Genomic DNA, 14,351 nt, shown 5'->3' on the forward strand with positions numbered 1-14,351 from the left:
ACAGAAATGTGAGGAAAATGTGTTTGTTAGTGAAAGGCTGAGGTTTGCAATGGATTCTGGGAAACAAAAATCCTGGCGAGCCACACAATTCACTCCGCCTTGGATTCCCCCTCATCTAATTTTTAAAAATGTGCAAGTGTGGTAGGTTTCCCGAGGTGCGGGCTGAGCTAGGGCCCAAAATTCCTGGCTTACAACATTGGTAAAAAAGGGTCCCATCTCATTGGAAAAATGTACTGTATCCATGTTGTGTTTTGGCCCGTTTCCTGTAACGGGCACTACGCCTACCCACAAAATGAGGTCTCATTTTCATTTGAAGACATGTGGCAACATAAAATACTAGAACGTTGGTTATTACCAGTTGGATTTTGCTGCATTTGCATCTTTCGGTGTGTAAGAAAGAAGATATTTTGAAAACTTCCCTGTAAATCATATGCTAGTACACTTACCAACAAATGTACAAATAACCACTGCTCCTAAATATTTGACCGTGTGAACTGGTCTATACTCGGTACACAATAGAAAACCATTATAAGGTGCAACTTAGTTGTTGGCTCTGGGTACGCTGGGTTCTTTGAGAGGTGTAGGAGGCTGGCCTGGTTTGTAGTGGGTACCTATGGTACTTACACCTTATACCAGGTCCAGTTATCCCTTATTAGTTAAATGTAGGCAGTGTCTAGAAGCCAGGCTCTCTAGAGGTAGGTGTAGATGTGCAGCCAAGGCTTATCTAGGAGATCTGCAAAGCTCATGCAATACCACTGTAGTCACATAGTACTTACACACATGAAAGAAAACACTCAGGCCCTCATTACAACTTGTAACCGCCGTGCGGCCGCCAATGCGGCCGCACTCCTGCAGTGGCCATTATGACATCCCCGCTGGGCCGGCGAGCGGAAACCGAGTTTCTGCCCTCCGGCCCAGCGGGGATGTCAGCCGCAACATGGGACCCGGCTCCAAATGGAGCCGGCGGTGTTGCGCCCGTGCGACGGGTGCAATTGCACCCGTTGCGCTTTTCACTGTCTGCTTTTCACTGTCTGCTGCGCTTCTACCGAGGTCGTAATATGTGAGTTTGCACCGCCAGCCAGTTGGCGGTGCGACCTCCAAAACAACCCTGGCGGTCCTTGACCGCCTGGGTTGTAATGAGGGCCTCAGTGTTACAAAAATAAAAGTACTTTATTTTGGTGACACAAATGCCAAAAATACCATAGAGACTATACTCCCTTAGGAGGTAAGTAAAACACAAATTAAATACACTAGTATGCAGAAATGTGCATAAGAACAGTTAGAAAACAGTGCAATTAGCGAAAATCACAATCGTTAGAAATAGGCCTAGTGGGAACACAAACCACATACTAAGAAAGTGGGATGCAAATGTCGGATTCCCTCCCAGGCAAGTGTAGTGTGTAGAGGGTCACTGGGAGTACTAGAAAACACCAAAGGTAAATACTAGAACCCATACCAGTGCCCATGAAAGCAGGAGTAAAACACAGTAGCTTTCCCAGAACACACAGAAACACGAGAAAGAAGATTATGAAAGAACCAGAAGAGACTGCAAGACATCAACAGTGGATTCCAAGACCTGAAGACCTGTGGAACAGGGGACCAAGTCCAAGAAGCACAGAAGAGTCCAGGGAGAACAGGAGCCCCAGCTAAACCAGATGAAGGTGTAAAAGAAGAACCACCGGTGAGGAAGAACTGTCAGTACTGCATCCAAGAAGACGGAGCCAGGTTCCTGTTTGTTGCAGATGATGTCCCACCCCGGTTGAAGGATTGCAGTCTGGTTTGTTTCGCTGGAGTCCGCCAACAAGCCTTGGCACACGCAAAGCTTGCGGTTAGCGGTAAATGGCGCTGCCCAGGACCAGGAGGGACCTGGTGGACTCTACCCAGAAGGATGAGTCAGAGGGGGCTCTCAGCAATTCAGAGAGCCCACAGAAGACCAGGCAACATGAGTCCCACAGCATGGGGACAAACGAGGTGCAAGAAGAGGCCCATGCAGCACTACGAAAAAGGCCACCACGCCACCAGAGAACCACTCAGGAAGATGTGGGTCACAGGAGAGAGTGCTGGGGGGCGAAGCTGCAAGATGCACGAAGAACTTTGTGGAAAGATGCCAACAAGCCTTGGCACCTGCAAAACACACTGTGCATGGGGGTACTATCTTGCGTGGGGAGGCAAGCTCTTACCACCACCAAAGTTCAACAGTAGGACGTCAGGACCATCGGGACCACTTCAGTCTGCCACCTGTGATGCAGGATCCACGCAGCTTGTCAGGAGAGGGGATCCACGCAGCCAGTTGTCGTTACAGTAAGTGCCTGCTGAAGCAGGGGAGTGACTCCTTCACCCCAAGGGAGATTCATTCAATTTTCTGGTGCAGGCTCAAGATAGGCTGCCCTCTGAGGATGCACGACCGGGAAACAGTTGCAGTTGCTGGCAGGAGCTGAAGATACAATGATGCAGAAGTCGTCTTTGCTTCCTTGTTGCAGTTTGTAGAGTTCCTGGAGGGTCCAGATGCAGTTTTGTCAGTAGAAGGTGTAGTAAAGGATGCAGAGCATTCCTGCTGGAGTCTTGCAATTCGAATCTGAGTAAACCCCCAGAGGAGAGACCCTAAATAGCCCTGAAAGGGGTATTGTTCAGCTACACAGGTAAGCACCTATCAGGGGAGGGCTCTGATGTCACCCGCTGGCACTAACCACTCAGATGCTCCCAGAGTGCCTCACCACCTTGGAATCCAAGGTGGCAAAACCCAGGGACACTCTGGAGGAGCTCTGAGCACCACCCCTGGGATGGTGATGGACATGGGAGTGGTCACTCCCCTTTCCTTTGTCCAGTTTCGTGCCAGAGCAGGGACTGGGGGTCCCTCAACTAGTGTAGACTGGATTATGCAAGAAGGGCACCAATGTGCCCTTCAATGCATTTCCAGTGCCTTGGAGAGGCTACCCCTCCCAAGCCTGTAACACTAATTTCCAAAGGGATAGGGTGTAACACCCCTCTCCCAAAGGAAATCCTTTGTTCTGCCTTCCTGGGCTTGAGCTTCTCAAGCAACATGAGGGCAAAAACCTGCCTGAAAGGTGGCAGCAGGTGGGGCTGCCTGGAAAACCTCAGAAGGGTGGAATGGCAATACTGCGGGTCCTCTAAGGAGCCCCTAGAGTGCATGGAATCATACAACCAATGCTTGCAAAAGCCTTGGGATAAAATTGCAACATGTTTGATACCAAACATTCCTATGTTCGGAGTTGCCAATATGTAGATGGACATAGGTAGTGACCTCTATCCAGTACACAGGTAAAATGGCATCCCTGTGCTCAGAAGTCAGTGAAGATGGTGCTGGAGGTTGTGGGGGCACCTCTGCTAGTGCAGATACTATGCACCCTACCCTCAGGGCTGGAGGGCCTGCTATAGGGGTGACGTATAGGTGACCTGGTGCAGTGTAAATAGCAGTGAAAGGGTGCATGCACCTTTTCAAGCAGGCTGCAATGGCAGTCCCGCAGAAGCATTTGCATGGGTGGCAAAATATATGATGCAGCCCATAGGGATCAACTCGAACCCCAATGCCCTGGGTACCTAGGCACCATATACTAGGGACTTATAAGGGGGCACCAGTGTACCAATTATGGGTGAAACATTGGGTTACCAGTATGCAACAACCACATTTAGAGGAGGGAGAGAGCATAATCACTGGGGTCATGGTTAGCAGGATCCCAGTGAACACAGTCAAACACACTGACATCAGGCAGAAAATGGGGGTAATCATGGCAAAAAGAGGGTACTTTCCTACAAGAGCCTACACACATTATATATCACTGCAACCAGAAGGGTATATTGGCTTTAATGGTATATTGCTTTTGTTAATCGACCATTATGACAAACAGTTACAGATGGAAATATTGTCATAAATTGCTGTTTTTTCCTACTCATTTTCAATATTTTTTTTTACTTCAACATTCCCTGCATGTTCCTGGAAGCTGGGAAGATGATTTTCGCACATCAAACCATTTGTTAATGCCACTTTTATGAGATAAAAAACATTTATCCAGAGAACTTTTTTCCTATTTTTTAAAAAAAACTCAAAATGTAGCTACATTTTGCCTATTTTCTCAGTCCCCTCCAGGGGAATCTGCAAACTCTGGGTACTTCTATAATCCCCAGGATGTTGGAAAAAAGTGACACACATTTTGTGTGGATACCTTAAGTGGAAAAAACATTCTCAAACCATAAGTGCGAACTACCTCAATTAGCCAAAAAAGGGCTCAGCACGTGGGGGTTAAGGTCCAGCATTTAAGGGGTTAAATGTTGCCAGGGCATCAGTACCATGGCTCTGAATAGAGCTGGAATAACATTTCTATGGAAGAGAAACCGATTGCAAAAAGTGCTAGCAAAAGATTATTGCTAATAGCATAACTTCCTACTGACTCTAGTTAAATTTTATTTCATCCAAGAACTTTGCTTCTCCTCTTTAACTTACCTTTCACAGCTACAGAGGTGGGCTCTGGTAAGAAACATGTTTGTGTGAAATGCGACAGGTGGCATTTTGCGATAATGTCAGATATGAACATATTTTAAGTTACTGGCTTTATTTTCCACTAAATGTGTTGGTCTAGAAATGGTGGAATTTATGTTTTTTGTCATTTGACGAATGACAGAAAGTCCGCTATAAGGAAGTTGACATGTCATTGTTAAACATGAACCTGGTCCCTAGAGGACAGCTTTCTTGAGGGAAACAAGGGGGAATTCCAGGCAGTGCACATCCTCAGAAACAACGTAAAAGTTTGATTTGGCAAGAACTCCATGATTAAGGCAGATGGACAGGGAAATGAATGGGGAATGTTTGCAGTATGGTACCTTCATGACCTAAGAGGAGTAAAAGTATATCTGCAGGGCACAATTGGAAAATTCCAGCAGCACTGTTCTTTGTTTTCTCAAATTAATGTATTTTCCAATAATTACTGGACAGTACACACAACCAGAGTAGTCTTTATTTAAGGAATTGGGGCTCATCACACACAGGGCCTTGCGTCTGCTAACCTACCTGGCGGTGTGCCTAACCAAGTTTTAAAGCCAGTCATTCAATAGAGAGAGAAAGAAAGAGAGAGATTCTACTTTCAAATGCTAAATTAATTTTCTGATGATTTTATTTATTTTATTAATTTAAGTAACTAACATAGTTTGAATGAAACTGGTGATATCCTCAAATACCACTGATTCCTTACGAATAACTTCTACACTAAAACATTAATACTAGAAGCGAACAGATTCCATGAGATAATTTCAAATGGAGTTGAAGAGTAGAGGGTAAAGAGTGAAGGCAATGAACAAGACGTGCAGCGGGAGAGCTTCATCCTCCGCTGGAACAGCTAGTTCAATCCACCTCAAGTGGTGTGTTGTGAGTGACCCCAATAAGAATTCACAGTCCTGTTCTTCATTGATGAACATTGTTCTGATTGGGTCTAAAACTTCACTTTTAATCATGTTCTGTGTATCTTTCTATTCTCCTCCACAGGCAACCTTCCTGTTCTCTGTGATTAAATACACACCCCTGACATACAACAAAAAGTATGTATACCCATCATGGGCTGATGCTGTAGGCTGGATGTTGGCCATATCCTCCATAATCTGCATCCCACTCTGGATCATCTACAAACTCTGCTCTGTCAAAGGCTCCTTGACTGAGGTGAGTTTTGGCACCTGTTAGGCCTTCCTTATTTCCTTGAAGGTATGTCATCGAAATTGAAAGGCATTGATCTAGAAATAGAACTAATAGCCCGAATCCCTCCTGTTGAATGTTCAGTGGTTCAGCATGATAAGAATGTAGAATAACTCCTAACCATTTTAATCTGGCAAACATTTAGCACCCATTTATTGCATTTTGAGGCATATGATTTCAGAGATGTGGAAGGAGGTGTTGTAAAGTATGTTCGAACAGATGGTTCTGGATTAAAACCTTAACGCCAATGTAACAGACAATGACAGACATTGTAGTCATCCTAAGCATAAAAGAGTTGTGTTACCCCCTAGGAAACTTTGACACTTTCCATAAGCTAAATCCTGCATTTGTTGCTTTGGGCCAGCAGGTTGTAGCTGAATCTAAGGCTATGAGTTGCAATTTCAGTCAATGGAAAAACACCAGACTCCATGCATAGTAGTCAAATAAGATCATTTTTATTTATGGAAAAACAAACATGAAAGTTTTGTATGATTTTTCCACCAGGGAGGTAGGTGGAGCAATATGTGGAGAAGGAAACCAATAAAGCAGGAATACAAAATAAAGTAGAGAGAAAGGAAAAAAAGAATTAATGCACAGTTATCTGCAGCACAAATACATAATTACAAGGTTTACGCCTGTCCAGATTTAGATGGGAGAGCCAAAATATAGAAAGGGTAGGCTTAAAAAAGTCAGTTTACTTAAACAGAATGCGATAGACCCCAGAATAATGAGGAAGCAGCACTAAAAGGAGACATATTGACTCACAGCTGTGTAACAGTGATTAACAGGGTTTTTCATCGAGGTGGTCTATGTGACACCTAAATGATAGAGAAGCTTGTAAAACATCCTTGTCATTCACCTTTTATCCATCTTTAATGTTAGCTTATGTATGGTCCCTCAAATCATCCATCCCTGTTTTGTAACGTCAGTGCTGGGCAGAGGAAAAAAAGGGCTAGCCTTACGTATTATGACCGCCCTTCAGAAAGATAAAATCCCTGGTCTCTTGATAACCACCTCCACAAACAACTATAACCTCTTTGCCAATTTAATAAAATGACTGAGTGCTCTGCCCCCTAATCACAATACTCTCTGTATAGAAATATCCACACAAATCTGCATTGAAAAACATACCTGATCTCCATCATTACCACTCTCTGTGCCTTTTTGAACCCTCACAGCCAAAAGCTAAGTCTCGCCGATGTCAAATGTACAGAATCCATTTTAGGATATCCTCATTCCTCACTCCTCATCCGTACTTCTCATCCCTGCTTCTCATCCATCATCCCTACTTCTCATCCATCATCCCTCATCCATCATCCCTACTGCTCATCCATCATACATCATCCCTACTTCTCATCCATCACCTGTACTTCTCATCCATCATCCCTGCTTCTCTTCCATCATCCCTACTTCTCATCCATCATCCCTGCTTCTCAGCCATCATCCCTACTCCTCATCCCTCAACCTTGCTTCTCATCCATCATACATCATCCCTACTACTCACTTCTCTTCCATCATCCCTACTTCTCATCCATCATACATCATCCCTACTTCTCATCCATCATCCCTGCTTCTCATCCATCATAAATCATCCCTACGTCTCATCCATCATCCCTACTTCTCATCCATCATCCCTGCTTCTCTTCCATCATCCCTACTCCTCATCCCTGCTTCTCATCCCTACTTCTCTTCCATCATCCCTACTTCTCATCCCTCATCCCTGCTTCTCATCCCTACTTCTCATCCATCATTCCTACTTCTCATGCCTCATCCATCATCCCTACTCCTCATTCCTCATCCCTCAGTCATACCAACACTTTTTTTAGTTTTGTGAAACACACCTTCACACTGATTGGTTAGGAACAGCCAATCAGAGTTATGAGAGAGAGCTGCATTCTTACAGCTCTGCTGGTTTGGGAAATACAAGGAGCCCACAGCTAGGGCCATAAATCAGATCTTGGAGAAAGGGTTATACAGTTCATCTACAGTTCATGGAAAATCTTTCTGGTTTCAGAAAAGAAAAAAAAAACAGCTCTCAGAGATAAAAGCAGCCTCAGATGTATACATGTTAATTGTAACAAATAAAAGCAGGCTCGGATTTAAACAGTTTATTTGTTACAAATAAACATGAAACCAAAAAAGGTTTTGATGAATTGGATTGCGCTGTCACCAGAGTTGATTTTAAACATTTTGTTTCTACATATGAAACTGAAATCAGAAAGATTTTTGGTTGAACTGTAGATGACCTGTATAACCCTTTCTCCAAGAGCTGATTTATGGCCAAGGCTGTGCATTCCTTGTATTTCCCAAACCAGCAGAGCTTTCTGCAGAGGCCTGTGCAAACAGAAAAACACTGAGTTAAATAAAATGAAATATTGTGCAGCCTTGAATTCACTGGAAACAAACACACAGTTGCGTTTCCTCTCCTCCCTCTTCACCCACCATGTGCAATGAGGAATTGCATTGAAATAGAATGCAGCTCTCTCTCATAACTCTGATTGGCTGTTCCCAACCAATCAGTGTAAAGGTGTGTTTCACAAAACTGAAAATGTGTTGGTATGACTGAGGGATGAGGAATGAGGAGTAGGGATGATGGATGAGAAGTAGGGGTGATGGATGAGAAGTAGGGATGATGTATGATGGTTGAGAAGTAGGGATGATATATGATGGATGAGAAGTAGGGATGATGGATGAGAAGTAGGGATGATGGAAGAGGAGCAGGGATGATGGATGAGAAGTAGGGATGATGGATGAGAAGCAGGGATGATGTATGATGATGAGAAGTAGGGATGATGGAAGAGAAGCAGGGATGATGGATGAGAAGTAGGGATGATGGATGAGAAGCAGGGATGAGACGCAGGGATGAAAAGTAGGGATGATGGTTTAGAAGTAGGGATGATGGATGAGAAGTAGGGATGATAGAAGAGAAGCAGGGATGATGGATGAGAAGTAGGGATGATGTATGATGGATGAGAAGTAGGGATGATGGATGAGAAGCAGGGTTGAGAAGTAGGGATGAGGAGTGAGGAATGAGGATGTCCTAAAATGGATGCTGTACTAGTGATGTCATAATACTGGGAACAAATTTTTGTTCTCATTGTTGCGTCATAGCAGTTAAAAACCTAATGTGAGTTTGGTTTTTCACACTAGTAGGTTTTGGGGAGCCCAGGAATGTTTTGTAAAACACATGCACAAGAAAGGAAGTGGCTTGCATCTAAAACAAAACACTGTATTTAGTTGTATTGGCATTGATAATGCACATTCCTACAACGTGTAGCAGTAGAAAATTACTGCTATACCGCAGCCCTATGTAATATTTATAAGTATATTAGAGTAGGGGATAAAGAGGATGGACAAAGGGAAGGGAAAAAAAGAGGAAAGGATCAGAAAATAGAGGAAAGGGGACAGAAAAGAAGACCTGAGGAATATGATATTGCTCTGAATAATCACTTTAAGGTCAGCTGCAAAAAATTGACAAAAGGGAGGAGGCTTCATGGAGAGGAGAGGAGGAGTAAAATCAATCCACTGGGGCATAGGGGTAACTATTAAAATCATAGCCTCGTTTACAAAGTTTTGCCACACGGCAGCATCGCAAGCCTTTTTGTTGTGCTGCCCTGCCTCAAAACAAAAGGGCAGGAATGTGCCATATTTACAAGATTCGGTGCATATCTGTCCTTGTCCCCTGCGCTGGCGCACAAATTGCTGTCATGCATCAACGCAGGTACCCTTGCACCATGGTGCAGGGATGCCTGTGTTGTGGGGATGATTGTTTTTGTGCAGGGAGGGACACCTTCCTGCACAAAGCAATCACAAGAGTTGTTTTCCTCCTTCTCAGTGGTTTTGGCTGGACCATTGGGTCATTTACCTACCACCACCCAGCACACTATACAAATCAGCTCATAGTATGATAAGATGTTTCAATAAATAAACATCAGTGCGTTTACTTGCTTTCCAGAGGTTGCGACAGCTCACCAGCCCAGACGTGGAACTGCCCCAGTGGCAGCCAGATCCGAAGATCGTCTTCTCAGATCCATCTCAGCGACCTTCAGAAGCAGCTCACCTAACTATAGCAGTCCAGGAATCACGCTGTTAGGACATAGTGAAAGTTGGAGAGTGTTTATAACATGTTTCATCAGTTGATTTTCTTACTACTATTGCAATCTCGTCACTCCTTATCATCATCCTCGAGCTGGGCATGATCAGAAAGTACTGGAAATGATTTTAGGATAAGAGTGAGCAGTTTTCTGTCTGGCAAGATTTGATGGACAGCTTCTTTTTGTGCACTTCTTCCCACATACTTCACATCAGAGGAAATATTAAGATAGACTAGAGCCAGTTGGACTTGGGCCCGAAGTACATGTGACATCAATAAAGAATTCATAGAGACTGAGAGTTTTGCAGATTTTGTATGCAACTGACACGTTTACATTAGGGAATTACAACTACTCATTCAATAAAATCTATGTAATTCCTCTAACAGAGAAAGGCAGTCTGACCTTTATTTATGTTATCCCAGTCTGTTGTGTGATTGTATGTTTTGAACCAAAATGGAATCATTCACTGCATGATCTCCTACAATAATTGGACAACCCGTTTGAGAGGAAGCTAGACCACTTACTAGATGCATGGATTTGGTAAGTTCAAATTCCCTGTTGAGCATAGTGATTTTTCATATACACCTGACACCTTCAACCTTGTTTACATTGCTGGCATGAGGTGATGGTTGTGCCCTCTTGAATTCTGTCCCTACTGGGACTGTGTGAGCAAGCATTATAATGCCTCCTCTTAGTTACATGTAAAACAGAGTGTAGTTATCTGCTGCTGTGCTAGCCCCCAGATAAACTCCCTGCTTGCTGTGATAGCAATAAAATCTTGTGAGTACAAAGAAGTACCTGACACTAGAACCAGGTGTCAGGTGGGAAACGCAACCACAAAATTAGGGGTGTTTAGGAGTAGTGAATTGTCTGACAGGTTGCATAAACATGACGAAGGGCCACATCCACTGTGATGGCATGCTTCATCATTGTCAAGGTCAGAAAGGTGAACTCCTTCTGGAACTTCTTAAGAGGGCTGTTGAATATACCTCCCTATTGGTAAGGTGACTGATACCTCAGGAAGGCATAAAATGTACAAGACATGTCTGCTTTTTACAGTGTTATTGATGCATCCCTATTGCATCCATAAAAGCAACACACCTCGGAATCTATGCAACGCAGACCATTCGTGATGTGTCAACATGTATCAGCCCATTGTTTTGTGGTCCGTGCTGGTCTGGGGCATTCATCAGGACTTGGCCCCACTCCTATCCATCTCATATCCCTCTGTGAAAGTGAGTCACTAATATGTCAGTGTAAGATGGATACAAAGAAGAGAAAAGGAAAACTTGTGGTTACATCTTGTTTGTATGGCATAATGTCTGGTCATTTGACCTATGAAGAGAGAGGAAAACCCATTACCTGCTTTTATTCAGCGATCCACAATTGTTGTATCCAACACACAAACAATGAAATATTTATTTATTTTTCCCTAAAGTAAGGAAAATTATCGCTTCGTGCTACTTTGCAACAAAGGGCAAGCTATGGGTGTTTATGGGCATTCCCATGTAACCACCCACAGTTTTTGATTCAAAGCCAGGAAACCGCTGGTACCACTGAGCGATATAAATTTGTTAGTATCATATCATAAACCCTATTTACTAGCCAGTATAGACAGAGCTTTGCCCCAACAATTTATGAATCCTTGAGCAGGCACAAAGATTGTAAACTTTTCATGTATGTATAGAATGTACACCACATGTACAAAGTCTGAGTAGTTTCACAGAATGTCTGAGCCTAGTATTTTGTACTTGGAAGGGTACCGCTCCCGGGTACAAAATGTACGTCAGACTTTATACACCCACTTTTATCCTATGGTGTGTGGGGGGGTAGGCAGCAAGGATGTACAGCAACGCAGGGGGTGACAACAGCAGTGCTATGTCATAGTGCAGTGGCCGCCAACCTGTGGTCCGAGGAACCCTGTCAGTCCGCGAAGACTACTCAGGGGGTCCGCAACAGCTTAGAAAATTATAAACAGATACAATAAAGGCTGTATAAGTTTAAAAAAGCAAAATGTAGATCTGAACATTTTAAAATGTTATATAAATGTGAAAGAATGTAAAATTGGAGACTAAAAATCAAGTTAGTGTCATCATTTTGATTTGTGGAAGCAGTGGAAGTGCATCAAGCAGAATGTGGTATGAATGACTAGTGGTCTCAATTGAATTTAGAAAAGGTCCAACCTTCCCATGAAAATTTAGATTTTTTTATATTTGTTTAAGAATTAAATTAATGATTAAGGGCCTGATTTAGATCTTGGTGGTAATGGTCCCGCCATTGGTTTTCCATTGAGAAAACCATCCGCTCCCTTGGGTGTCCACCCGCCGGATTTAGATGTTGGCAGTCTCATAGGCAAAAGACTGCCCGGGTTCCCCCGACTCCACCAGGAATCTCCACCCGTGTCGACAAAGCCATTGGAAATAGTGGCAGGTGGCGGGACTCCACCCGTTCTTCCCACTGAGCAGATTACAATGGGCCTTCCCACCAAGGCAACTGTGGCAGTGTTACCTCCTGTTCTGAGTTGGTGGATTGGAAGGCTAAATGAGGTAAAAATCTACCTTTTTTCCTGTTTCTACTTTTTTGACTGGACACGACGGGACAAGACCTGCCGTTGCTGCTGCCACTGGACCATGAAGGAAATAGGACCCTGTTGTCACTGGACTCAAAGGTAAGCAGTCCATATTAATTGTGAACCTTGACTTGTCACTTAACATCAGCTCGGAACCATGCTGTAAAATATATGTCAAAGGAATACTGTTTATTACAACTTGTGACATGTATTTTTACCCTGGCTGTGTTGCACCTTCACTTGTCTCCTGCCCATAGTCCAGGGGTGTCCTCCTAATGTATGGGAAACTATTGGGCACATATCCTGCACCTCACAGTTTTTATTTGGGAGGGCTGTGAGTGGATTGGCTGGTTGAAGTAGAGGTAGCTGGAGTGGGTGATGTGGTTGTGTCTACAAGTGTGCCACTTGCATGTGGGTCTGATGTTGGTTGTGTATGTTTGGCTGTGTGTTGTGTTGCCGTGTGCAACAATAAGGTGAGTATGGTTTTTGTGTTGTGGATGTTGTGATGTGTGTAGTTATGCTGGTGTCTGAGTGTGTTTGTGTAAAAGCATGTGTAATTGTGTTGTTCATTGTGATTATGTTGCATGTGGGTGCTATGTTAATAGTGTGTGTATGGTGTATTTGAGGATGTCTCACTTTAGTTTTGTATGTAGTGTGCTGTTTAATGTGTCATGCTGGTGGTCAATGTACATGGGGTGTGTGTTACTGACTGGCTACCATTGCCACTACCATTGTGCACTGTACAATGGCTCCTGCGACTGTCTCTCACCGTCAGAAATCCGTCACCAGTACAATGCCTGCAGGTCTCTAACATCCAAATATGGTCGGTAGGAGTCTGCCAGCTTGATGGCTATTTAGAGCACTCCATCACGGCGGTCGGCAGCTCTGCTGTAATACATCTAAATACGGCGGTCAGAACTCTGTCTACCTGACAAAGTATTTTGGGTATGCTATTGTGGAACGGAAGTAATACCATCACAATCTAAATCAGGCCAAAATATTTTGTATATTTGTTTGATAAATGCTTGTTTCTGTATATGTTTATTGTTTTGCAGTTCAAATCATCGAAAAGGCTTAGGCTTGGGTCTCCTGCTTTAAGTAAAGGGTCCCCATATTCCAATAGTGATTCACTGGGGGTCCCTTGGATCTAATAACGATTAAGAGGGGGTTCACAGGAGTCAAAAGTTTGAGAACCACTGTCTTAGTACAGAGGGACTCTCCTGCTCTCTCCCTTATGCAATACAGAGGAACAACTTGGGTTGCTGCACTGCGTTGCATAAAACTATAGTAAATTTGACCCAGAGTTTTACAAGCTGGCTAATCTTCACTTCAGCGGGTACATGTTGACAACCAAGATGTTATTCAGGACTTTTTCTCTCCTGTGGGCTTTTCTTAATTTATCTTGATGTGGCCAGGATCTCTAACTTCTTTCTCGGGAAGCATCTTTTGTTTTCACCAGGATTACAGTAGTTTGAATGGCACATTAAAAGGAGCAATACTGAGTCATGCTAAAATCCCTCCTTAGTTTAAATGATCATGAACTTACTGCAGACTCTTGCAGTGGGCAAACCACCAGCACATCAAAGGCAAGCTGGCTGCACCCGTACATGCCTAGACTGCACCAGTGCCAGGACACATGGCCCTCTCACTCCTACACTGCCAAGGAGCTACTGGCCCTGGACCTCGGACATTGCAACAACATCTGCTACACTTCCTCCCCGGGATCAACCAAAGAACCTTTCACCTGCCACTACTGCTGCTTCTCCTGCATACAGGGCCACCAGCCCACACTGGATCGCTTGCCACTTCCACACAGAAGACCATGAACAACCTGGTGTAGGAGGCTGGCCTGGTTTGTAGTGGGTACCAAGGGGTACTTACACTCTGTACCAGGTCCAGTTATCCCTTATTAGTGTAGAAGAGGTGTTTCTAGCAGCTTAGTCTGATAGAAGGTAGCTATAGCAGAGCAGCTTAGGCTGAACTAGCAGAC

At 43.9% G+C, this 14,351-nt stretch overlaps 1 protein-coding gene across 1 annotated transcript in view; it reads left to right on the plus strand.

Annotated features, from left to right (window-relative positions):
• The window catches only part of LOC138287578 (sodium- and chloride-dependent GABA transporter 2-like), a 633,422-nt gene extending 623,270 nt beyond the window's left edge, over positions 1–10,152 (plus strand). Inside the window, exons 13-14 of the mRNA XM_069228136.1 lie at positions 5,495–5,665; positions 9,654–10,152. Of these exons, the coding sequence (XP_069084237.1) occupies positions 5,495–5,665; positions 9,654–9,791 (309 nt within the window). The 3' untranslated portion in view covers positions 9,792–10,152. The remainder of the gene's footprint in view (positions 1–5,494; positions 5,666–9,653) is intronic.
• Positions 10,153–14,351: the final 4,199 nt, after the last annotated feature.

This window comes from Pleurodeles waltl, chromosome 4_1 (genome assembly GCF_031143425.1).
Source record: "Pleurodeles waltl isolate 20211129_DDA chromosome 4_1, aPleWal1.hap1.20221129, whole genome shotgun sequence".
In the NCBI taxonomy this organism is placed as follows: domain Eukaryota; kingdom Metazoa; phylum Chordata; class Amphibia; order Caudata; family Salamandridae; genus Pleurodeles; species Pleurodeles waltl.